Source organism: Carcharhinus amblyrhynchos, chromosome 10 (genome assembly GCF_965287045.1).
Source record: "Carcharhinus amblyrhynchos chromosome 10, sCarAmb.v2.hapA, whole genome shotgun sequence".
NCBI classification, from domain to species: Eukaryota; Metazoa; Chordata; class Chondrichthyes; order Carcharhiniformes; family Carcharhinidae; genus Carcharhinus; species Carcharhinus amblyrhynchos.
The window spans coordinates 94223669-94247681 of NC_137333.1; the positions used below are offsets into that span (position 1 = coordinate 94223669).

The 24013-nt window shown below is 39.6% G+C and overlaps 1 protein-coding gene across 2 annotated transcripts in view; it reads right to left on the bottom strand.

Moving 5' to 3' along the window:
• Positions 1-2230: 2230 nt before the first annotated feature.
• tubgcp5 (tubulin gamma complex component 5) overlaps positions 2231-24013 on the bottom strand; it is a 61141-nt gene continuing 39358 nt past the window's right edge. The window contains exons 14-23 of one of the 2 annotated variants that reach the window (XM_080197623.1): positions 22172-22376; positions 17923-18111; positions 16964-17146; positions 14202-14286; positions 13958-14078; positions 10387-10553; positions 7896-8021; positions 7532-7620; positions 6122-6222; positions 2231-3172 (exon numbers count right to left, since the gene is read on the bottom strand). In XM_080197623.1, coding sequence (XP_080053749.1) covers positions 3126-3172; positions 6122-6222; positions 7532-7620; positions 7896-8021; positions 10387-10553; positions 13958-14078; positions 14202-14286; positions 16964-17146; positions 17923-18111; positions 22172-22376 — 1313 coding nt within the window. In that variant the 3' untranslated portion in view covers positions 2231-3125. Of the gene's footprint in view, positions 3173-6121; positions 6223-7531; positions 7621-7895; positions 8022-10386; positions 10554-13957; positions 14079-14201; positions 14287-16963; positions 17147-17922; positions 18112-22171; positions 22377-24013 lie in introns of those variants that run through there. The other variant, XM_080197624.1, reaches the window with a different exon arrangement.

Genomic DNA, 24013 nt, shown 5'->3' on the forward strand with positions numbered 1-24013 from the left:
GTGTACGTGCCATGTTGATGATTGGATATTGTAATTAGGCAAGCATAGAGTTGCTGTAATTGGTTAAATACTATTATAGGAAGCAAATGAAGTAATTGGAACTATTAGTTTAATTGGGTTTTGATTACTTTCGAGTAAGTGTACAATTTCTATTGGTTCATGCAAAAAGCCTGTAACCAAACCTAACAGTATCTTAACCCTATTTCCTTATTCGGAGAGTCTGTGAGCTACAATGTGGACACAGGCTTCCCTGCTATAGCTTGAATAAAGATCTTAAACGAGAACTCATTTGGGGCCGCACGATAGCACAGTGGTTAACACTGCTGCCTCACAGCGCCAGTGGCCCTGGTTCAAACCTGACCTCAGGTGACTGTCTGTGTGGAGTTTACACCTTCTCTCTGTGTCTGCATGCGTTTCCTTGCACAGTCCAAAGATGTGCTAATTAGGTTGATTGACCATGCTAAATTGCCCATGAGTATCGGGGGACTAGCAAGGGTAAATAGGGATAACGAGGACAGGGGCTGGGTACGTTTGCGGTTGATGCAGACTTGATGGGCCGAATGGCCTCCTTCTACACTGTACAGATTCTATGACTCTTAACCGCTTTTCCTTCAAAGGGCTCCTCAAAAGCTCCCAATCTGCCTAAATACCATACCATCAGTCTACTCTTAATCATCAGCAAAGTAACAGTGTTATCAAATCGTACTTATTTAGCAAAAAAATCTATTCATCGATGTTATTGTAGATTCCACCAAAAACAATAAGCCCTGGACCTCATTAAGCCTTGATCCAAACATGGACAAAAAGATGAATTCCAGAGTTGATAGGCGAGAGACAACCTTGACATCAAGGCAGCATCAATAGCATGACCATTTCTGAAAGGCGCACCATCAACTTTCTGAGGTTACCATTGTTGAAAACAATGTAGAATTTTTAAGTTGAACATACATATTTGTGTGTTAAAGTAAAAAGATTTCAGTTTCATGTAGGTTTGGGATGAGACTTGATACCTAGAAATCTGGGTGGACCTGTAACTGAAAGGTCAATCTTTCAAGTTTGTATTTCTGTAAGTTAAACTTTAATGAGGTTTTACAACCCCGTAAGTTAAAGAGATGGGTTTAATATTGGTCAAAAGTTTAGTGATGTTGGAAAAAAGTAGAAAAAAATTGGGCTATTGCCTAGCGACAGTAGTCAAGTGACAGAGAAAGACAGGAGAGAGCTCAATGTGTGTCATAAAGTAAAGTTTATTTATTACTCGCAAGTAAGGCTTACATTAACACTGCAATGAAGTTACTGTGAAATTCCCCGAGTTGCCACAATCCAGCGCCTGTTCGGGTCAATGCACCTAACCAGCACATCTTTTAGAATGTGGGAGGAAACCCACAAGGGGAAAATGTGCCAACCCAAGCTGGGAATCGAACCTGGATCTCTGGCACTGTGAGGCAGCGGTACTAACCACTGTGCTACTGTGCGAAGACAAAGATTTCAATTCTAAGAGATAAGAAATACTACAAGGCGACGGGGAGTTTGAGTGTAGAGAAGTCACGTATTTGCTCTGTAGATCAAGTAATAGTGAATTTAGAGTGCAGTTTTGGGTATCTTGGGGAGAAAAGCAAGTTGGGTAAGAAGCATTAAGTGAAATGTACAATAATTCACCAGAAGTGAACTATTTGCATGTGTGCCAGTCCCAAGCCTTTGGGCAAGATTTTACAGCCTCACTCAGGTGGAACTGGAAATTCCCACCTGAGATCAACGGAAATAGAAAAAAATCAAATTGTTTTATAGTGCTAAAAATATATTTAAACTGTTCTTAATCTGGGTGGAGTCTATAGTATTTTGTTTACTCACTAGTAAGGCTGACCAGTTGCACTTATGGTTAACAAATCAGTCCTTTGTGCAAGTGAGCACTGAGATAGCACCTGCAATGGAAAACCACCAAGTTTTAGTGAATGTGAGAAAAACCTCAGGTTATCTAACTTCTTCGGTTTACAAAAATTGCAAAAAAAACTGTTTACTCCCATTTTAGCTTGCTGAATCAACAATCTAGATTCCAGATGAAACATGAAATTTAGGTTTGAATCCAAGATGTATAATTAAAATACTGGTTAAATGTCAGATATGGGGCGTGGAGGGGTGGCAATTTTACAGGCTAGTCACACCATTCCATTGGGCCTGAAGGGGGCAGGCCCATGAACGGGAATGGGGCCAAGACCCGGAGGGGGGTGGGGGCGTACTCTGCATTGGGGGGGGGGCGGTGGTGACAGATCTCCCAGTGCACTATGTACATGTTTACACAGTGCACTGCAAAATCCAGTGTGCATGTGCAATGATACCCTTAAATAGTCAGCAGCTGGCTTCCCAGTAAAAATTGCCTCCCTCCCTACCCCCACCCTTACTGGCGAGAATCACAATTGGGATTTTTTAAAATTCTAAGTGCCATGAGATAGTATCTGGAAGCTCATCCAGAAAAAGGGTACGATTATCTTCCTTTCTTCTTCTCATTCGGCATTTAGAATTTTTTTGGTAAAATCATATCCACGGTGTTACTTATACACGGAATATTCCTTTTTGGTTCAGAAATGAAAGAAAACACACCTACATGCTTTTGTGCTGGACCACAACAAGCTTTGTTAACTCGATGAATCCCTTAAGTGACAGCTTTATTATTAACTTCACATTAGCCTCATTTCGTCGATCCAAATAGCTAAAATGTTTTTTTGTGGATTTGAAGTTTACAGGCAATGAAAGATAAACAAAATAGACACTTGTCTCACTGAGACTACATGACTCTTACTGAAAACAATAAAATGATCAGCATCTTCAAAACTAATGCAGTCTGCAACATTTAGCAGCCACCCCACTGATGGAAGCAAATGTTCAGCCACTGATTCAATTCTTAAATCCTGCAATAAAATGAACACCTCCTGGCCGATGCAGTTATTTGTACAAGAGTTGTAGAATGTTGACTTATTGGCGAGCACCACATTAGGTGAAGGTTGTGTGCCATTGAAGACAATTCGCAAGTCTTGATGAGCTCAATAAAATGGGATTCAAGATTATTATCCATTTCAAATGCAGATATTCTGGCCCGGTGATCTTTCCAGGTGCCTTCATGATGTTTACTGTTAGCTTTGTTCCATTCCTGCCATTAGAGATGATGCCAAGGATTCCACTGAGAAGTTAAAGAGAAACCAAGTTATCAATTAAAGTCATGCTTGATCATTAATACAGCTAGACTTCAAAATGTTTCGATAGGATTTATTAACTATGTCAATTCATTTACAAAGTTTCACATTTCATCACAAACTGGTCTCTAATATCAAAGGTAATTATCCTGTTCATATTTTTGGTTGTGTGCACTCCCCACTGTAGGAATGATATTGAGACAATATAGATAAGTACAGCAGACTTACTAGAATATTGTCGGGCGTTAATGATCAGTGATTCAAAAGGAAGATTTAAAGGGTTGAGACCATTTTCATTTCAATGCAGGCAATTTCAGCATGTTTTGAGAAAGCTGTTCAAAATTATAAAGGAATAGGGAGTTTGAAACAGACTGCTTTCAGCAGATGAGAGAGCAAAGGTGAGACAAAAATATAAGATCAAATGCACGAGCTTTACAGAAAGGAGCAGAAGAAATCCATTCCCCCATATAGAGCATTTTGGAATGCACGACTGGACAGACCATGTCAACATTTAAAAGTAGGTTAAATACTGTAGATGGTTCAAGTAAAGGTGGAATAAAGGGCTATAGGAACAGTGCAGGTCTATGGGATTAAAACTACTGTTTAGATGAGAGATGAACATCAAACTAGTCGAACTGCCCATTTCCATGTTCTAGTTTTATTTTTGTATGATCGACCATCAGGCATCAATCAGGATACATAGGTAGTCTGCTCCCATGCCACCAGCATGCATTCTGTAGCCAGTGGCTAGAAGGAATAAGACACAAACTGCTGACTGTATTTATTAATGATTTGGATGATCAGTTAGAAAGCCGCATATCCAGATTTGCTGATAACACAAAGATAAGTGGCTTTTCAAGTGGTGTAGGTAGAAATGTAACATTACAAAGAGATGATAGCGAGGAAAATGTGAGGTCATCCACTTCAGACACAAAGCAGACAGAGCAGGATTCTAAATGGTGAAAATGTAGACGAAACAGTGGAAGTTCAAAGAAACTCAGCAGTTCAAGAAACATAGATTATTAAAATGTCATGAGCAGGTACAGAAAATGATCAAAAAGGCCAATTGAAAGTTGTCTTCTATATTAAGAGGACTAGAATACAATGGGGTTGAAGTAATACTTCAGCTATACAAAGCCCTGGACAGACCACACCTGGAATATTGTCAGCAATTCTGGATTTGGAGTGAGGGTAGTATAGATTTACTGAAGTGAGAGCTGGCCTTTTGAGAAGGTTGAATTGCAAGGAGTGGTTACAAAAACTAGAATTTTACTCCCTGCAACAGAGATTAAGGGGTGATTTGATAGACATTTTCACGATGTTAAGGCAATTAGAGGGGTAGATAGAGAGATACAATTTTCACTGGTTGGGGAGTGTGGGAGTTAGGACATAGTCATCAGGGATAACGTTAAAGCCAGACCTTTCAGGAGCAAAATTAGGAAACACCTTCTACAAACAAAAGATGGTAGGAGTTCAGAACTCTTCCACAAATGACAACTGATGCTAAACCTATTATTAGTTTTAAAAATGAGATTGATAGGTTTTTGTTGATTAGAGGTAATAATTGATGTCTATGAAGCAATAATGAGTACCTGAAATTAGGTCCAACATCTCACTGACAAGTGCTAAATGGCCTCCTCCTTTTTCTATGCTTCAAATTTCTAGTCTGACTTCACATCATCTTGCGAGGAGATAATTAGTCTTCACTCACATCTCTTCACTTGTTGCAGCTCAGACGGAGCAGTTATTTCCACTCCTTGGTATTAAATATTAGGAAACTAATAAACAAGCCCCTCCCCAGGACTTGAGCATGAAATCTAAGTTGGCATTTCAGTGCAGTGTTGGGGGAGCGTTGCTTTTTTGAGATTTTGCCCTTTGGATGTGAAATTAAACTCAAGTCCTAAATGTTTGTCCATGCATATATCACTCAGTACTATTCATCCTGCCAGAGTCCTTACCAACAGCATTCCCTCACCAAATCACAATGACATTTGATTCTTCTCACTGTTATTTAGTGGAATCTATCTGTGCACAAAATAGTTAGAAGTCTCACAACACCAGGTTAAAGTCCAGCAGGTTTATTTGGTAGCACAAGTGACTAGCTTTCAGAGTGCTGCCCCTTCATCAGGTGAGTGGGAGTTCTGTTCACAAACAGGGCATATAAACACACAAAGTCAATTTACAAAATAATGATTTATTAATAATGATGATTCATTATTTTGTAAATTGAGTTTGTGTCTTTATATGCCCTGTTTGTGAACAGAACTCCCACTCACCTGATGAAGGGGCAACACTCTGAAAGCTAGTGACTTGTGCTACCAAATAAACCTGTTGGACTTTAACCTGATGGCATGAGACTTCTTATTGTGTTTACCCCAGTCCAACACCGGCATCTCCACATCACAAAATAATCGCCACAATTACCTATACAAGAGTCAATACACTTTGAACCAATCAATGTTTGCAATTGAGCTACTCCAGAATACCCTCATATTTAACATCACTGTAAGAACTTAGAATGGGGACATATCCCAACTAAGGGCATAATGGCAATCAAATTGGTACTTGTGAAGGGGGAGAAATTTGTTCTCATCATGCTATATTGATTCTCAAGGTATAAGCAGCACTGCTAGCTGCATGGGTTTCTTTGATGCAAGCCTGCGTATCTTGGCTGGGTGTGGCAGTATGCAAACTAATTTCTTCACTGGAGCTTCTGAACCAAAACTACTTCTCTTTGAATTTTCTTCCAAGGAAGTTGAAGAACTGATGTTCCACAAACAGCAATGCAGTGGGGTTAAATAAACTGCTACCATTTCTCTATTTTTCAGTAGTTTCCTCATTCTCCTCTTGTTAAAGCATTAATTCTTCATCAAACACACTGCCAACTTCCTTCCCTAATACAGAGTCAATACATTAAAAAACAAAGATACACTTACAATGAGGAAATGATCCTCTACAAACAGCTTTGTTTAATACCGTCACCAGAAACATGTGGCAGTTTTTGAAATCCGATTCCATCTTCTCAATGGATTCAATTCTACAGGGATAATCCAATGAATACATAATTATTGTCGGTTTACAATCAATAAGTCTTCAGCTAATCCAGAAAGAAGAAAACATTCTAGAATAAAGAGATTCTAGGTAGAGATTTTTCATTAGAGTAAAGTCAGATCAGATAGTCCTCTGTTATATCAACTTCCCAATACGTTTTGCAAACCATTTTGGTTGCCAACAAACCTGAAAATACATAATTACAGCACCTTTCCTCTGTTGCTCAGCTATGAAATGGAAGTTGGCTAAAGCCAACTTTCCAGCTTTACTGGAGTCAAATAATCCCGGGTAAAATAACTGAGGACATTAGAATGTTAGAACAGCCTCATAAAAAGACTAAAGCTCTCACCAAACACAATATGATTTGAATTCGACACTCCAGTACCTGGAACACTAGAACTATTAAAGAAGTTTTAAAAAAATAAATAAATGTGGAGCAAGTACAGGTGCTTAAAACTTAAGATTGAAATTATGAGTAAAAGCAGCCCCTATAGCGTGAAAGTATTAGTGCAGCACACACAGACCAAAGAAGTCCCCAAGAGAATATTTAAGATCAAAATTATTAAACGCAAAGATTAAGTGATGGATTACAGGACTTGTGGTACATAACTGACACTCACCCCCATTATAAATAAAGTACAAATACCATTTACTCATTTTTGGCAACTGTCGTGCTCTTTTAGGAAACAGTGAAATTGAAGTTGAGGATCGAACTTGTGTCCCACCAATCAATGACAAAAAATCTGAAATGGTTTAGTGCATCAAATAAGTGTCAGGTATAAGCTTGCTGCACTATCTTGGGCAGCACAGTGGTTAGCACTGCTGCTTCAAAGTTCTAGAGACCCGGATTTGATTTGCAGTTTGGCTGACTGTCTGTGCGGAGTCTGCACGTTCTCCCTGTGTCTGTGCGGGTTTGCTCTGGTTTCTTCCCACAATCTGAAAGACGTGCTAGTTAGGTGCATTAGCCATGCTAAATTCTCCCTCCCGAACTGGTGCCAGAGCGTGGTGACTAGAGGATTTTCACAATAACGTCAGTGAATGTCAATGTAAGCCTACTTGTGGCACTAATAAATAAACTTTAAAAACTCTATAAGCTGATATTTCTCTTATTGATGGCCCTGGCAAAGAGAATGGTAAATAGAATACTGGAATGGAGAGGGAGCAGTCAGAAGAGCGTACTTTGAAGCTTTACATGCACCTATGCAACCAATGAAGAGAGGAGAGCTCAGGCCACTAATTTCAATACAACTATTGTCAACACTTAAATGGAAACAAAAAAAAATAGCTCCACTTACTTTGAAACTCCTAAACCAGTCTGCCAACGATCTGCAAACATAAGCACCAGATTCAAAACTTTCATGATTGCTTCCTTTACAAAGCTTATCTGAAAGAAGTTTCACAACACCGACATTAATATTCTACATACAATACTCTCACCAGTACAGTTTATTGCAACAAAAATACAATTGGCAGATTTGAAAGAAGCACTTGTTACTTTGGTAACGTAATTGCTCGCCGTCCACATCTGTGAACATGAAAGCAATTGGTCACCAATCGTGCACATGCTGTTAATTCATTTAAAATAAAAATCACCAATATTGGTTCCAGAGTTGGAATGTGCCTTTAAATCTATTTAACTGAATTTCCAAATGAACTCACCTTTTCCCGAAGTAAACATCGGTCATAGATTGTGGACAGGTACCTATAGTGGATTTTTATTAGCTGGTCCAAATCCTTAGCTTCTTCAATTTGGTGCTGAAACTCCAGACCTGTGCTATGCAATATCTGTAAAGTATTAAGCAGCAACTGGTTTTAGTTGTAGCTATTCAGTGGCAGCATTCATAACATGCAAATCACACTAACTCACAATTTTGAAACAGGAATCCTTGGATTTTACTAATATAGAAATTAAAAGCATTCAATATAAAGCAAATTATTTCTTGGTGTAATAACCATTTTATTTTGTATACATTATACAAAACACATTTCATAAAATTAAAACTGCAATTACAATTAAGTAAAAAGTTAGCATGCAAGTAATTAGGGCGGCAAACGGAAGGTTGGCCTTGATTGCAAGAGATTGCAAGACAGATGCAGCTTAACAAGTAAGGAAGTTACAATTGCACAGGGTATTGGTGAGACTGCATCTGGAATAATATGCCGAGTTTTTGTTTCCTTAAGAAAAGATATACTTGCATTGGAAGCAGTTCAACAAAAGTTCAGTGGGCTAATTCCTGGGATGAAGGGGTTGAGTCTATACTCATTGAAGTTTAAAAGAATGAGAGTTGATTTTATTGAAATATATAAGATTCCAAGTCAGCTTGACAAGGTAGATGCTGAGAAGACTTTTGTAAGGGTTTCCATTTAAGCTGGAGATGGATTTTTTTCTTTCAAAGGATTATTAGCTTTGGAATTCTCTTCCACAGGCAGCAGTGGAGGTTGGGTCTTTAATATATTTAAGGCTGAGTTAGACAGATTTTTGATTGACAAAGGATAAGGATTATAGGGACGGATAGGAAAGTGCTGTTCAGGCCACAATCAGATCAGCCATGACCTCGTCAAATGGTGAAGTAGGTTTGATGGGCCAAACGACCTACACCTGCTCCTATTTCTTATGATCTTATGATCAGTAGCATACAGGAGTTTTACTGGGTAAGTACAAAAAATTATGAATTTCTTTGGGATTCAATTTTGACTCCATTTATAAATGTATAATTCTCCCGAACTGCAAAGATCCATCCCAAATTCATTATGTTACAGGAGGACTACAGGTAAACCATGTACAAAGTTTCTCAGTACCAAGAGGAAGAGGTTTGATAATATATACAAAGGTTTAACAAGAATAAAGTGATTTCCAGAATGTGTGTGTGCTACTTAGATTCATAACTATCACATCTTTTTCACTTTCTCTGGTTACAATGCAAATTTAATCATGTGGTTTTACTTAATCTGTTTTTTTCTGATTTGCAGTATGATTACATAATTATTTATTTCTTGTGGGAAGTTTAGGGGTCAAAAGTTTTGGGTAAGAATTTAATATGAAAATATACAACTGACCCAAAAGATACTGCCACTGTATCCTTCATATGGATGATCAAGAGAAAGGAAACAAGTCTTCTTTACATGACAAAAATAAATATATTCCTCCCCATTCACCACAGATATAATATGCTCTTAACATTATTCATTTGTTTGTAAGGCAGTAATGTGCAATGATTAAGATTATACATTGTATGAACTTAAAGACATCCAGGTAATGGTAGAGAAATGGCAGAATTAGTAAATACTTATTTTGCTTTGGTATTTACCTGGGAAATATAACATTGAGTGATGAGATGAGCAATGAGACAAATTTAAACGTGAATGTGTCAAACAAATTCAGAGCATAAAGTCCCTGTCCTGAAGTGTTTGAATCTATGTAGTTTAAAATATTGAGGAAGAAATAGCAGAGACCAAATATGTGCAGGTTAGGTTGATTAGCCATGCTAAATTGCTCACAAGATGTATAGGTTAAGGGGATTAGTGGGATCAATATGTGAGGTTACAGGATATGACTGGGTAAGAGCCGGTGCAGACCAAATGGACAAATGGCTTTCTTCTGCACTGTAGGGATTCTATGATGATGATTCATCTATAACACTAAAATCATAAATGTCACGAAAGAAGGGAAAGATTTTCCAACAACAATCTTGGCAGAGATTGCAGGTTGCGTACTTATTTACCAGTTTGGTATCAGCACAGTAATTAGTCTCACAACATCAGGTTAAAGTCCAACAGGTTTATTTGGTAGCACAAGCTTTCAGCGTACTCCCCTGATGAAGGGGCAGTGCTCAAAAGCTTGTGATACCAAACAAACCTGTTGGACTTTAACCTGGCATTGTGAGACTACTTACTGTGCCTACCCCAGTCCAACACCAGCAATTCCACACCACAATTCGGTACAGCAAGAGATACACAAAAAATAATGGAAAGAAATTGTAAATGCAAATCTTTTACGGAGAGAAAATGATAGAAATAAGCTTTAGCCGCAGGGCAAGCTTTCAAAAAACCCATTAAAACTTTACAGAACTATCCCAGGATCTACTGAAGAAATCAAAAGTTGAACATTTATCTATCTGACATTTCTCTTATTTTGCAAAGGAAGCCTCACCCGGGTCATTATATAGTTATGCAGGCTGTTGACAAAGTGCATGAGTTTAACTCGAAGCAGAAACATCCTATGAATTTGCTGTCTAACGGGTGACTTCAGTGCTTCAAATGACCAACTGGAATCTTCAAATAGAGTTGCTTGTGGTTTCTCATAAGCGTCGATATGTTCTGTAAGTACAAAAATTTTGAAAACAGTTAATGACATTCTTTTATATTTCACTCTAATACAATATTGCAGCTGAATTTTAAATGCCATGGCTCAGAATTTTGGCTGGAGCTCCAATAGTTCAATTTTGTTTCCTTATCCTGTAGCTCTAAATTGTTTTGCTCTGCAAATTGCTGGAAGTTGATAACGAGAGCAAAGAGGCATCTGAAACTTGACAACCAATAGTTTATCTCCTTAACAAATTAAAGTTAGGAATGGAGAAAGTGATGAAGAAGGAACCTGATGAAGTATAGCCAAAATATATACAAAAAAGGGAGTGAAGAAAAGATTTGGATTAAGAGTGAAATAAAAAGAGGCAGAGTGGAAGAGAAAAAAATAAAAACCTCTTGGGACAGTTTGCTATCTACGGGAAATGAGACAGTCAGTTCAACTAATTTGATTTGCTTTATTATTGTCACATGTATTGGTATACAGTGAAAAGTACTGTTTCTTGCAATGTTATACAGACAGAGCATACTGTTCATAGAGAAGGGAAGGAGAGGGAGCAGAAGGTAGTGTTACAGTCATAGCTAGGGTGGAAAGAAAGATTGCCTTCATATGAGATAGCTCAATTCAAAGGTCTGATAGCAGCAGGGAAGAAACTGTTCTTGAATCTGTTGGTATGTGACCTCAGGCTTTTATATCTTTTCTTGGCCTCTGGGGTCGAGTGGCATTGCAGAAATAAGTCTCATGAGAAAGATCTCTCTGTTCTCAGCCTTAGCCTTTTGGATGAGTTTAATTCATACTTAAGTGCAAATCTGGCAATTTCTTGAAACTCATGGGAAGATGAAAGATGAGACTCCATTTTTGAAGCGTCCAGCAATTTGTGTTGGCTTGCAACCCTCTCGCTTGCCACAAATTGTGTTTTTAAAATCATGAATAATGACTGTGGACGCACCAAATTCTGGGCCAACATATCTTCAATATTTCTTCCTCTGCCAAATGCTTTCCTTGTGCCTAATAGTTGTAACTCATGCTGGACTACAGTTCCAGTCATGTCACCACTCCTCCAGCATGTCATTTCTTCCTTTGTAAATGTAGATGGAGTGTCAAGTACCTTTTTGACCTTGGGTGGGGGTCACTGATAGTAATTAGAAATTAGTGATTAGCGATTGATTTTCTTCTCAGTGATTGAGGAATATAGATCAATAGTTCATGTCAATAGTGCTCTAGCTGAGACCAACTAACTCAACAAAGATCAAATGTGCAAGTTTGTATTCTTCCTGGTGTACATGACACAGTATTAAAGGAATGGTGCAATCTCTCATAGGATCTTTCAATAGAATCATTCCGTGCAGAAGGAGGCCATTCTACCCATCGACTGTCCATAATCCCACCCAGGCCTCACCCCCACAACCCCATGCATTTACCCCAGCTAGTTCCCTGACAATAAGGGGCAATTTAGCATGGCCAGTCCACCTAATCCACACATCTCACTGAGCATTTGAAAGTACCTCAAAGTTTGACTGAGTTTTTTCATAACATTTGTCTGAAAGAGATGAGTTAACAACAGATCAGACATCTACCACCACCATGTATACCACAGTATATAGCACGGGGGCACAGTGGCTAACACTGCTGCTTTACAGCTCCAGGGACCTGGGTTCAATTCCCGGCTTGAGTCACTGTCTGTGTGCAGTTTGCACATTCTCCCCATGTCTGAATGGGTTTCCTCCAGGTGCTCCAGTTTCCTCCTACATTCTGAAACAAGCGCTGGTTAGGTGCATTGACCTGAACAGGCGCTGGGCTGGGGCGACTTGAGGAATTTCACAATAGCTTCAATGCAATGTTAATGTCAGCCTTACTTGCGACTAATAAATAAATTTTTTTTACTTTAACTTTGTAATTGTAGGGGGAATAGGAGATTAAACCTCCATGTGGAACAATTTTTATCTTCCAAGTTGGCTCCATCAACAAAAAAAAACCACTTGAGCAGGCTTACTGCTAGAAATAATTCTAAGGCTAGAAAATGTACATTCTGTCCAGATCTGGCATGAAGTTTGGATTCTGCACTCATCTACAAAAAATTAGGATTGTTTCGTAGAATCCTACAGTACAGAAGGAGGCCATTTGGCCCATCGAGTCTGCACCGACCACAATCCCACCCAGGCCCTATCTCCATAACCCCATGCACTTACCGTAGCTCGTCCCCTTGATACTTAGGGGCAATTTAGCATGGCCAATCCACCTAACCTGCATATCTTCAGACTGTAGGAGGAAACCGGAGCACCTGGAGGAAACCCATGCAGTTACGGGAAGAACATGCAAACTTCATACTGACAGTAACCCAAACCGGCAATCAAACCTGGGTCCCTGGCACTGTGAAGCAGTGGTGCTAATCACTGTGCCACGTGCCGCCAAGACTCGCTCTCCAAACACAACCAGGAAATTTTGCAGCTTCTTGTCGGGGAATTAAACCCCGGTCTCCCGTGTGACAAGCGGGAATACTAATGACTATCTATGCTAATGAGGAAGTCCTGGGTTTTAAGCAGTGCCCCTAATTATAGAGCTCAGATGGGCACCATCAAAACGCAGCACACCATAAAGGAATGAAACTGTAAAGAGAGTAAAGATGCAATTACCATATAGCTGTTGGTAAAAGGTGAACAGACTAGTGTGTGCCTCAAAAGATGCCAAATCTTCTGAAGTGGCTGTTGTTTCCACATTCTCCACATACAGAAGGACAAATAGATTTCATTTCCTCCAATTATGGAGTTATATCACTCCAATTGTGTGGCTTGCCCTTCACCAGCCTAAACAGACTTTGTCCATCCACTGAGAAAGGTCCAACAGCCAAAAATGAAACAGTGAATTATAGCATTCAAATATCTACGTGGGCAAACCTTTGCTTGACTGGGTTTTGTAAGTGGCTGCCAGTTCTGCTAATTACTGGGTTCCACAAGAGCAATAACGTAAAGTATTAGTTGCTTCTTAAAGAAAAGTTATTGTAAATTAATTACATTAAGAATGCAGCCCTGGGGCCGCACAGTGGTTAGCACTGCTGCCTCACAGTGCCAGGTACCCGATTTGATTCCCGACTTGGGTCACTGTCTGTGTGGAGTCTGCACATTCTCTCAGTGTCTACTTTGGTTTCCTCCCACAGTCCAAAGGTGTGCTGGTTCGGTGGATTGGCTACGCTAAATTCTCCCTCCATGTACCTGAACAGGTGTCGGAGTGTGGCAACTAGGGGATTTTCACAGTAACATCATTGCAATGTTAAGGTAAGCTTACTTGTAACTAATAAATAAACTTTGACTTAAACTTCAAATCTACATGTTTAGAGTAAATAAGTTCTCAGTGCAAAATCTGCTCATTAAAAAACATCTACCAGTAATATTTTCAAATGAATGGTGCAACTTCATCCTACCATCAAATCTCAAGACATCCAGGCTGTACTTGGCCCATTTAATTTGCAACAGAAGTATGAACACTTGATTATAAATCTTCTGGCATTCAGAGCTGATAACAATATCAACAGGCCAAGGAACCTATTTGAAAAAAAATAGGGAAGTGGGAAGAGATAAGAAAATGTAACCCTTTTGAAAATATATTAGTGCAACCAACTTTAATTATTTGTCAGATCTTGGGTGGAAAAAACTGCTTAAACATACCTTGTAACTCAGCGTGAGACCATCGATAGAATGTACTGGAAGTCTCTTTTTTACAATGTCAATATTTTCTAAATATATGGACAACCTACAGTTGAAAGCAAAAGTTCAAAAGTAGATGAAAATATTCAATAACTTCAACAACTGTTCAAGCCACAAATGCACAGGTTTTGTTTTAGAAAATAACATTCTACGTGAGCCCACATGCATAATAGTGGGTAGTCATCTGTCACAGTATCTCATTTTATCAAGAGACTTGCATGCACTGCACAAAGGATTAAACTTAATGCTGTCTGCAAATAAAAGAGGCACTTTTTCCATTTGCATGTTGCTCTCAACATCCTGACCTTCAATAGAATTTGGGAAAGGGAGAATAACATAGAAGTTAAACATGGAGCTAAGTGGTGCCCAGCCCCCACAGTAGAATGCACTGGACAAGATATAGGTAAAAATTCTGCCAAAACAGATGGGTGAAAGCCCGTTGTATGAGGCCAATTGTGCCTGGGCAATCTCAATCCTGTTGCTGGTTGTCGTAATAATTGCCCTTAATTTAGCTGTAAATTGACAATCTGACTTCGAGAATTATTAGGGAAAGGGTTAACCAAACTGGCAGCAGAGTTTTGCAAATTGACTTGAAGTTATTGGATGAACCTAATGCAATGCCACTAATGGTTTGTTTTTACAATAATGCTAACTTTTAACTTGCTTGTTCGGCGAGAATGAAACATTTTTAAATTGTACTATGTTAAAATGGTTGTAGATATACAGTTACAAAGCAAGTCCAATATGGTCACCACTGACCTTCTGACCAAGGTTCACTCTTGAATTTCTGGAAGATTTTAGGATGAACTTAACACCTATTTAATATGATAAGTTAACTGGAAACATGCCCATTGCATACTGATTCCCAAGTCTCAGGGAGATGTAATCATTAAAATTGAAAAACAAGTTAGTGTGGCAAACGGAAGCAATCTCAGTTGTATAATATAGCCTAGAAGTCTGGCTAATCGGCCTAAGCCCCCAGTATGTTGGGCTGGAAGCGCATGCACAAACTTAGCCAGGAGTGCATCACCTGTCAAATTGGATATGGTAGACATGCTAGCAGCAGGACTGCACATTTGGAACATTTAAATTGCAGAATAATTCAAATTAATGCTGCATGGCAGATGAGCAACCTTTCAGAATCAGATGTTAGGCCAGGGCTTGGTCTGTTGAAATTGACATAAAAGATCCCATGGAACCATTTGAAGAACGCAGAATTCTCTGTGCCTCAACATTTGCTCCCACAGCCCAAAGATGTGCAGGTTAATTGGATTGGCCATGCTAAATTTCCCCTTAGTGTCCCAAGATGTGTAGGTTAGGGGGTTTAGTGGGGTAAATATATGGGGTTATGGGTAAAATAATCTGTCAGAGGGCCGGTGCAGATTCAACGGGCCAAACGTCCTCCTTTTTCCTGGGTGACTGTCTGTGTGAAGTCTTGTGCTCCCCGTGTCTATGTGGATTGTCCCTTAGCATCAGGGTGATTGAAAGGGTAACTACTTGAGGTTAAGGGGATAGGTCTTGATGGGATTGTTGCGGTGCAGGTTTGATGGGCTGAATGACCTCCTTCTGTGCTGTAGGGTTCTATGATTCTTTACTTCTTCTGCATTGTAAGGAGTCTATGATTTATCCCCCAATCAGCATCAAGATTAACTGGTCATTCACCTCATTTGCCTTTTTGTTTGAGAGAGCCTGTGCAAAAACTGGTTGCTGTATTTGCTTACGTAACATTAGCGGCCAGAATTTCACTGGCTGCATACCAGTTTAACATGCTGGAAAAAGTCAATGGTTTCAGATGAATGCAAGGTCTTTCCTGCCATGGGGAACATTTTTTCCCCCCCAGAAAGAACAGTAGCAAAAAAGTTGGCTGAATGTGTGGTTTAAAACTGCTAAAACTTCTATGAAAATGTAGAAAGAAGTAACCAAATGCTCCACAGAATGCCACTGTTCGTAAATTACAGGAACATCACGAATAAAAAACAAGTTTAGGTGTTGAATGATGTTAATTGTAAGGTTCAAGACACCCTGCAGCTTCACTCAATATCTATATGCAGGAATTAGGTTGGTGATTTTAAATTTGCATCTGGAAATAAATAAATTGTATAGAACATATGACGGTGTGCATTAGGAAAATGGATTTGAAGGAATTTTATTGATTTGTGTTTTCTTGTATTTTTATACACTACACACTATTTATAGCACAAACGGGCTCAACAGGTACATACCAGTGTTTATTGTCAACATACTTTGTTATCTAACCCCATGAATATATTCCTTTCTCTTTTACGCAGTTATCTAGCTTGCCTTTAAATGTATCCATGCTGCTCACATCAACTACCCGTCATGGTCGTGAACTCCACATTCAAAACCTTGCTCTGGGTAAAGACGTTTCTCCTGAGTTCCTTATTAGGTTTAGCAGTTACTACCTCAATATAGGGCTCAAAAAAAAAAGCTGGAATCTGAAACAAAAACAGAAAATGCTGGAAAATCTCAGCAGGTCTGGCAGCATCTGTGGAGAGGGAATAAAGCCAACAGTTTGAGTCTGGATGACCCTTCATCAGAGCTGCTTTGATAGAGTTGAAGGATTGGGTCTATTCTCTTTCTACCGATGCTGTCAAACCCACTGAGATTTTCAGCATTTTCTGTTTTTGTTTCATTTATGGCTCCTAGTGTTAGTCACATATCTTAGTACAGATACTTGCTAGAAACCAAAAATATCAACTTACCTAGAGCTATCTTCAGGATAGTGCTGTGCTACAGCCTCTTGTAATCGGGCATTTAAAAATGACAAGTGCTGCCAGGATTCTTTTTCCTTTACTTTATCAAAGATAGCCACATAAAAATCATACATGGTCTCTCCAGCTTCCAGCAGGAAGAAATTCCTCATAGCTTGAAGATATTCCACCAGTCTAAAGGGAAGAACACAAATAATTCATTACACTTCAGTACTTAAAACATTCTCCCCCACCCCCAATATGTTCAAGAAATCCAGTTGGTCAAAGTGACTTAATTCTCACAATTTCAACCTGTTAAGCTGCCACAAAAACGGACAGAAGGTTTGATGAAGATTGAACTGGCTGTTTAAGTTTCAAAGGTGAAAGCTCCTCAATTCTCTTCTCTTTCAGCAACTGCAGGAGCACTGCCATAATTGTAAGAATAGGTCAGCTGCCTATCATCTTAGTTGAGCAGCACAAAGTTCTAACTTGCAAATCTGCATCCAAAACAATCGATTCCAAATGCTCTAGTGAAGACTGGAGTTGCATCTCATGTTCTTCAGATGGAAAATTCAACAGACTACTAGAGGTCAACCATTATATATGAAATTTTCTTTTTAAATGAGAAACCCATGTGAAAAACAAGAATTAAAGGGCAGGGCATCAGCAAGGATGAAAATGATAGATCGGAAGGTCTATCTAATTGGTCAAGAGTAGATTATTAGGCAAATTTAATTTTAAATACTTGTGAATTTTTGGAAGAATGAAAGGCTGAACTAGGTAAGGAAGCTCATTTTGAAAACCTTTCACATTAAAGTAAGCATTTGAAAGTTGTTCATTAAGTACTTCCAAATCCATTAACCTAATTTATTCATAGCAAAATTCAAATCCTCCTGCAATTTGCCCTAATCAGTATCTGAAGTTGTTAAACTTTACTCTGTCTAAATGAAACACAATCACTTTTCCCTTACTTGTAATCAGTCTTTAGAGTTTGCATTAATTTTCCACAACATTCCAGGTAACGTTTATCAATGTGAGGATACAAACATGACCGAAGCGTCAGCTCGAATGTCTGGCAGGTCACTGATTCAGACGACCTATCCACGTTAACATCTCCATTGCTGAATCTTTCATGAAAATCACTTTGCTCCATGTATAACCTGCAAGAATTGAATCAGCATCAACAAGTCATCACACTAACATTCTCAGTTCGGTCAAATTGTCAATTTCTCCATTAAGCAACTGCATTACAAATTTTGTTTTAAGAAAAGGGTATGTATTTATATGGTGCTTTTCATGACCAGTTCTTGTGGCAAAATACTTTTACGGCTAAAGGAGTACCTCTGAAGTGTAGTCACTGCTGCAATGCAGAAAACCCAACTGCCAATTTGCAGCGGCAAGCTCCCACATACAGTAAGGTAATAATATCCAATCATCATAACAACCCTATCATGCTGAAGGAGGCCATTCAGCTCATCCAGTCTGCAAAGACAACAATCCACCTAGGCCCTATCTCCGTAACCCCACATATTTACCCCACTAACCGCACATCCTGGGATAATAAGGGGCAATTTTGCATAGCTGATGCACCTAACCCACACATCTTTGGACTGTGAGAGGAAACCAGAGCACCCGGAGAAAACCCACAATGACACGAGGAGAACATGCAAACTCCACACAGACAGTGACCCAAGGAATCCTGCCCCTGGAGCTGTGAGGCAGCAGTGCTTATCACTGTGTCGTCCACATAATCTGTTTTTGGGAACTGGTGTGGGTTGAGGGATAAATATAGGGCACCAGGGATAACTCTCCTATTGTCTTCAAAATAATGCCATGCGATCTTTTACATGCAGCTGAACAGTTTTGTATTAATATCTCATTCAAAAGACAGCATCTCTGGCAGGTCAGTGGGCCCTCAGTCCTGCACTGAGTGTTAACCTAGATTTTACGCTCCTGAGGTAGGACTTGAACTTCATTTCAAAATGAGGAACATCAGTGCAGAAAAATAAAATACTATCCCAAGTTATCAAGTCTTCTTAGACCAGCTGTTACACAAATCAGATGAAGGGAAAGAACTGCCTGTGTACTGATTTAACATTGACAGTGGACTCCAACCTCCACTGTAGATATTTTCATTTATCACATTAATCACTCTGATCATCTCTGGGCAAATGCAACTGTATCATTGTCTCTTATTCGGAGCTTGATTCTGTTGCAGTTTCACTTCTTTTTGGGAGAAAGCTAAATGTAAGGTGGCAGCTTTGACTATACATAGGATCACATTGCAGATGTGGCACAGAAGCAAGATTTACAGCCCAATCAGTCTACGCTGTGTTTATATTCCAATCACGTCTCCTCCAACCTTTTCTCATCCAACTCAACACTTGTAACCATCAATTCTGTTCTCCCTCACATGTTTACCTAGTTTGTCCTTAACTGCATCTATGCCATTTCGTTCAACCACTCATCAGTCTTTGAATGAAGAAATTTTTTCTGAATTCCCTCTTGGATTTCTTGGTGACTATCTTATACTAATGGCCTCTTGTTACTCCGCAAGAGGAAACATTAGCTCCACATCCACTCTATCAAAACCTTTTACAATTTCAAAGACCTTCGTTAGGTCACAGTTCAATCTTCTTTCAAAAGGGAAGAGGCACGGCCTGTCAATCTTTGCCTGTATACCCATGCATTTACTTTTTCATAAAAAGCTTTAGCCACACTGTTGGTATTGATTCCTGTGTAAAAGTGTCAATATATTTAAAGAGCTGGTACAATTTCCTCACATAATAAAAGTGAAAAATCCCATCATCAATTCAATTAACATTTGAAAGAAATTCTCTAAATTTAATTTTACTAACTACAAGTTCAAAAACCAGGTTTAGAAACCAATATTTTAATTCACAGCAATTTTATATTACTATCACTATGGATAAACATTTCCGCTATACTTATAGGTGAATCCATGTACTCCAATATTTTAAAGGTATTGTTTAATGAGTCATATCCAAGCGGTGAAGAGAAACCTATTATCTTTTCCAAATGACTGCAACACTCACCTCCAATTACAGGGAAAGCATTGCATGAAGCCAGTCTAAAAGGTAGTCACTGACTGTGCAAGCTGCAATTACCTTCCTGCCAATTGCTTCACCTAGCTACAAAATGAACAGGCCTCACTTTTAATTTGCACCACTGAAAGTGAAAGCCATTGGCTTTTCACTGCTGGGCCATGGACTGAATTTAGGTCCAGACTAATGGAATGAAAGTCTTGAGTATCCACTGGCTGGAAGAAGCCTTGGTAAAACGATGATGTGAAGTAATGCACCAGTAGCTGCACAGCTGTACAGAATCCTGACAGATAACACACAGAACCTCCTTCTCGGATAAATAATGCATGCGCATGGTCACTCAAAAAAGTTTAAAAGAAACATTTGCTAAAAGGGTGCATTGCTGTGACATCTTAGTTCAGTTATAGGGACAGGAGTAAATCACTTGGTCCCTTAAGGCTGTTCCACCATTCAACTAAATCACGGCTGATCTATGATCTACAACCTTATTTTTTTTTTAATATTCATTACTGAGATGTGAGCATTGCCAGCAAGGCCAATATTTATTTCTCATCCCTAACTGACTTTGAGCAGGTAGTGAGACACCTGAAACCGAGTGACTTGCTGGGCCATTTTAAAGGATAGTTAAAGAGACTGCTGTTGGTCTGGAGTCACATGTAGATCAGACTGAGTAAAGATGAGAGATTTCCTTCCCCGAAATTCATTACTGAACCTTAACGACTGAACATTAGATGAATTTTCAAGATCATTGTTATTGAGACGAGCTATTTATTCCAGATTAATGACTTTAATTTAAATTGAACTCATATCTCTGCAGCATTTTCCCAGGTCTATGGATGACTAATTCAGTAACATCACAACTAAGCTACCTTACATTCTCATCTTTGCCCCATGTCCCTTCATATTTTTGCCTTATAAAAATCAATCAACCTCAAGTTTTAAAATTAACTGATCTTGCACCAAATGCCATCTGCGGAAGAATTGTGAACTTCTACCATGCTTTGCAAGGCCAAATGTTTCCTGCAAGGTGGCACAGTGGTTAGCACTGCTGCCTCACAGTGCCAGGGACCTGGGTTTGATTCCAGCCTTGGATGACTGTCTGTGCAAATTGCATATTCTCCCCATGTCTGTTTGGGTTTCCTCCGGGTGCTCTAGTTTTCTCCCACAGTCCAGAGATGTGCAGGTTAGGTGGATTGGCCATGTGAAATTGCCCCTTAGTGTCCCGAGATGGATAGGTAGGGGGATTAGTGGGGTAAATGCCTGGGGTTATGGGGAAGGGTGGGGGGGGGGCGGTGGGCCTGGGTAAGATGCTCTGTCAGACAGTTGGTGCAGACTTGATGTGCCAAGTGGCCTCTTTCTGCACAGCAGGGATTTTATGACTCCTCCTGAAATGTCTTGTCTTCAAATGTCTTCACTTTGCCTTCCAGTCCCAGACTCCCCAACCAGCAGAAATAATTTCTCCCAAGTTATCATTTGTTTCCTCTTAATGTTTTGAAAACATTAATCAAATTATCCCTTAACCTTCTGAATATTAGCATAGAATCCATACTATGCAGGCCCATCAAACCTGCATCAACAACATTCCCACCTAGGCCCTATCCCTCGTAACCCCACTTATTTACCCCACTAATCTTGCTGACATTTAGGGGCAATTTAGCATGGGGGGGGGGGGGGGGGGGGTGGTCACATGGCCAGTGATGCAAGGTCATAGAACTGGCCAATGATCAAGAGGCTGGCGGTGCAAGGCTACTGCGCATGTATCACCCTTGGCGCTGACAGATCAGCATATTTACAGTGGCTCATTCAGCATTATGCTGCCGGCCTCTCCAGCAAGCATGGGCATCACCCCCTGATTTTTAATAACATTCACGCTAGTGTGCTCTGCAGTTCACAGACAATGAAAGACTCATTTTCAAAATCCCATTGAAAAAACCAGCGCGATTTACTCTAGTTTTTACTCGAATTCGACACTTAGAATTTTTTGGGGAAAATCCCATGCAACATATCCCATTCCCCAGTACCAGCATTCAAGATGAACAGCATAAAATTTACACCAAAAAGAAACTTACAAAAAAAATGCTGAATTATTTTTTGGCTCTAGAATTTATAATTGATACAGAGGAGACCAGACACATTTTCATTTCAGAAACATTACCTTGCAAAATTTATAGCCAATAAAGGATCATGAACATCTTCAAGTTCAAGGTGCCGAGCCACTATAGACTGCACCTTTATCAAGCTTTCTTTCGTGGCTTGTTGCTCTGGTACAGCATGTTCACAGGATTCAGTATCCTCTCGATATCGAAGGCGGGACTGAAGGGACTCCAAGAAGAGAGCGTATAAGCTCTTTCTTTCTGCATCTGCACTCAAATCAAGAAAGATAATACTCTGTCAACCAACGGCCTTTATAAAGTCAAATAATTCAGGGTTTCAATGCAATAGATCAATGTCTTAGTTTAAAAAGCCTCAAGACTACCAAAATGCTAAATGTATTGCACCTGATAATAACTTAGAACTATAAACGGTGTAGTGGGGTGGGAGGAAGGGCAGAGGACAATCCACATGGAAAATGCAGAAGAATGGGTTTCTTGCTGACCTTAAAGAAGTTAATAGCAGGACCAGTTTTAAATTGCTGTCATCTGCACTTCCCGTCCAATTGTCAGGCAGGTTGACTGGGTAGCTCGCTGTTGGGCTGGAAAGCAGCGGGCTATAACATCAGGCAAGTCAAAAATCATGGTGGGGATTGAATGGAACATGGCTGGGGTGATGGGAATGTCTCATTATTTGGGATGGGGGAAAAATAGTGATAACATTCACAGGGAGGAGAGGGGTTGATGTGAATCATGGGAGGAAGGTGGGGTTGATCATGGATGAAAGGGTGGTGGTTGACCCACCGCTGGGGTCTTATCGTGATGTGCTTTAAAAGTTAAGCTTGGTGGGCTGCTCTGGCGCCACCTGCCCATTATTTCAGCTACAAGGTCACCTGCCCTGTCCTTCTCATCTCTTCTTACATGCCAGGGTTCCCAAGACCCAAGAATCCCAGGCTCAAGTCGCTGAAAATGAAACTTAAGCTAAAATGGAGGCACACAGTTTCCTTAAAAGTATTTAGCTATCAACCTGTCTTCTGAGAGCAGGTAAATTGCCAGCCTCCAATTCCATTAAAGTGGACTGGTTGGAGACAGGTTTCCAAATTATGATCCAGACTTTATTTGCGATGTAAACCAAATCCCAAAGGAAAACTCAGCCCACATATCACAATTGTTTTTGTATTCTGACAGCAAGAATTCAAAAGCCACAAATTCCACTAAGTGTTGTGGGGATTTTAAGTAAAAGGTTTAATAGCAAGACAACAATAAAATGTAAACAGACAAGATTACAGTTAGTTATTTTTTTCCACAGAACATTCCTCAAAATCTCTGCTGATTCTCTTTCCTCTCAGCTTTGATGAAGGGTCATCTAAACTTGAAACACTGGCTCTATTCTCTCTCCACTGATGCTGTCAGACCTGCTGAGATTTTCCAGCATTTTTCTGTTTTTGTTTCAGACTCCAGCATCTGCAGTATTTTGCATTTATCTTTCCTCAGAAGAATTTTACTTGGTTGTACACACAGGTAAACATTACCCAGACAACATTCCCTTAGAGATTTTAACTACAAAATTCCAGTAAGACTACCAGGAGGAAAATCTTCTGTTATTGTAAGAAAAGTGCATCACAGGACTTCTCAGCCTCATTTCCATTGTGCTGTGCAACTTCAAAAACAAACCCTGCTCTTTGAAAACAGACTTTTTTTTGGCTTGGTGGAATGGCTGCTTCAAACCTCGGACCTTCATAGCTCTTTTCCCAATACTGAATTATACCCCAGGAGTTCTCACATAGTTACACACCCAACATAGCTCAAAATCTCTTCCTAAATATGCATTTTTGCTGCACCTCTTTGAAACTTAACTTTTGCAAAATATAAAAATCTTGTTCTCCTATGGCCCCCACGTTGAGGTC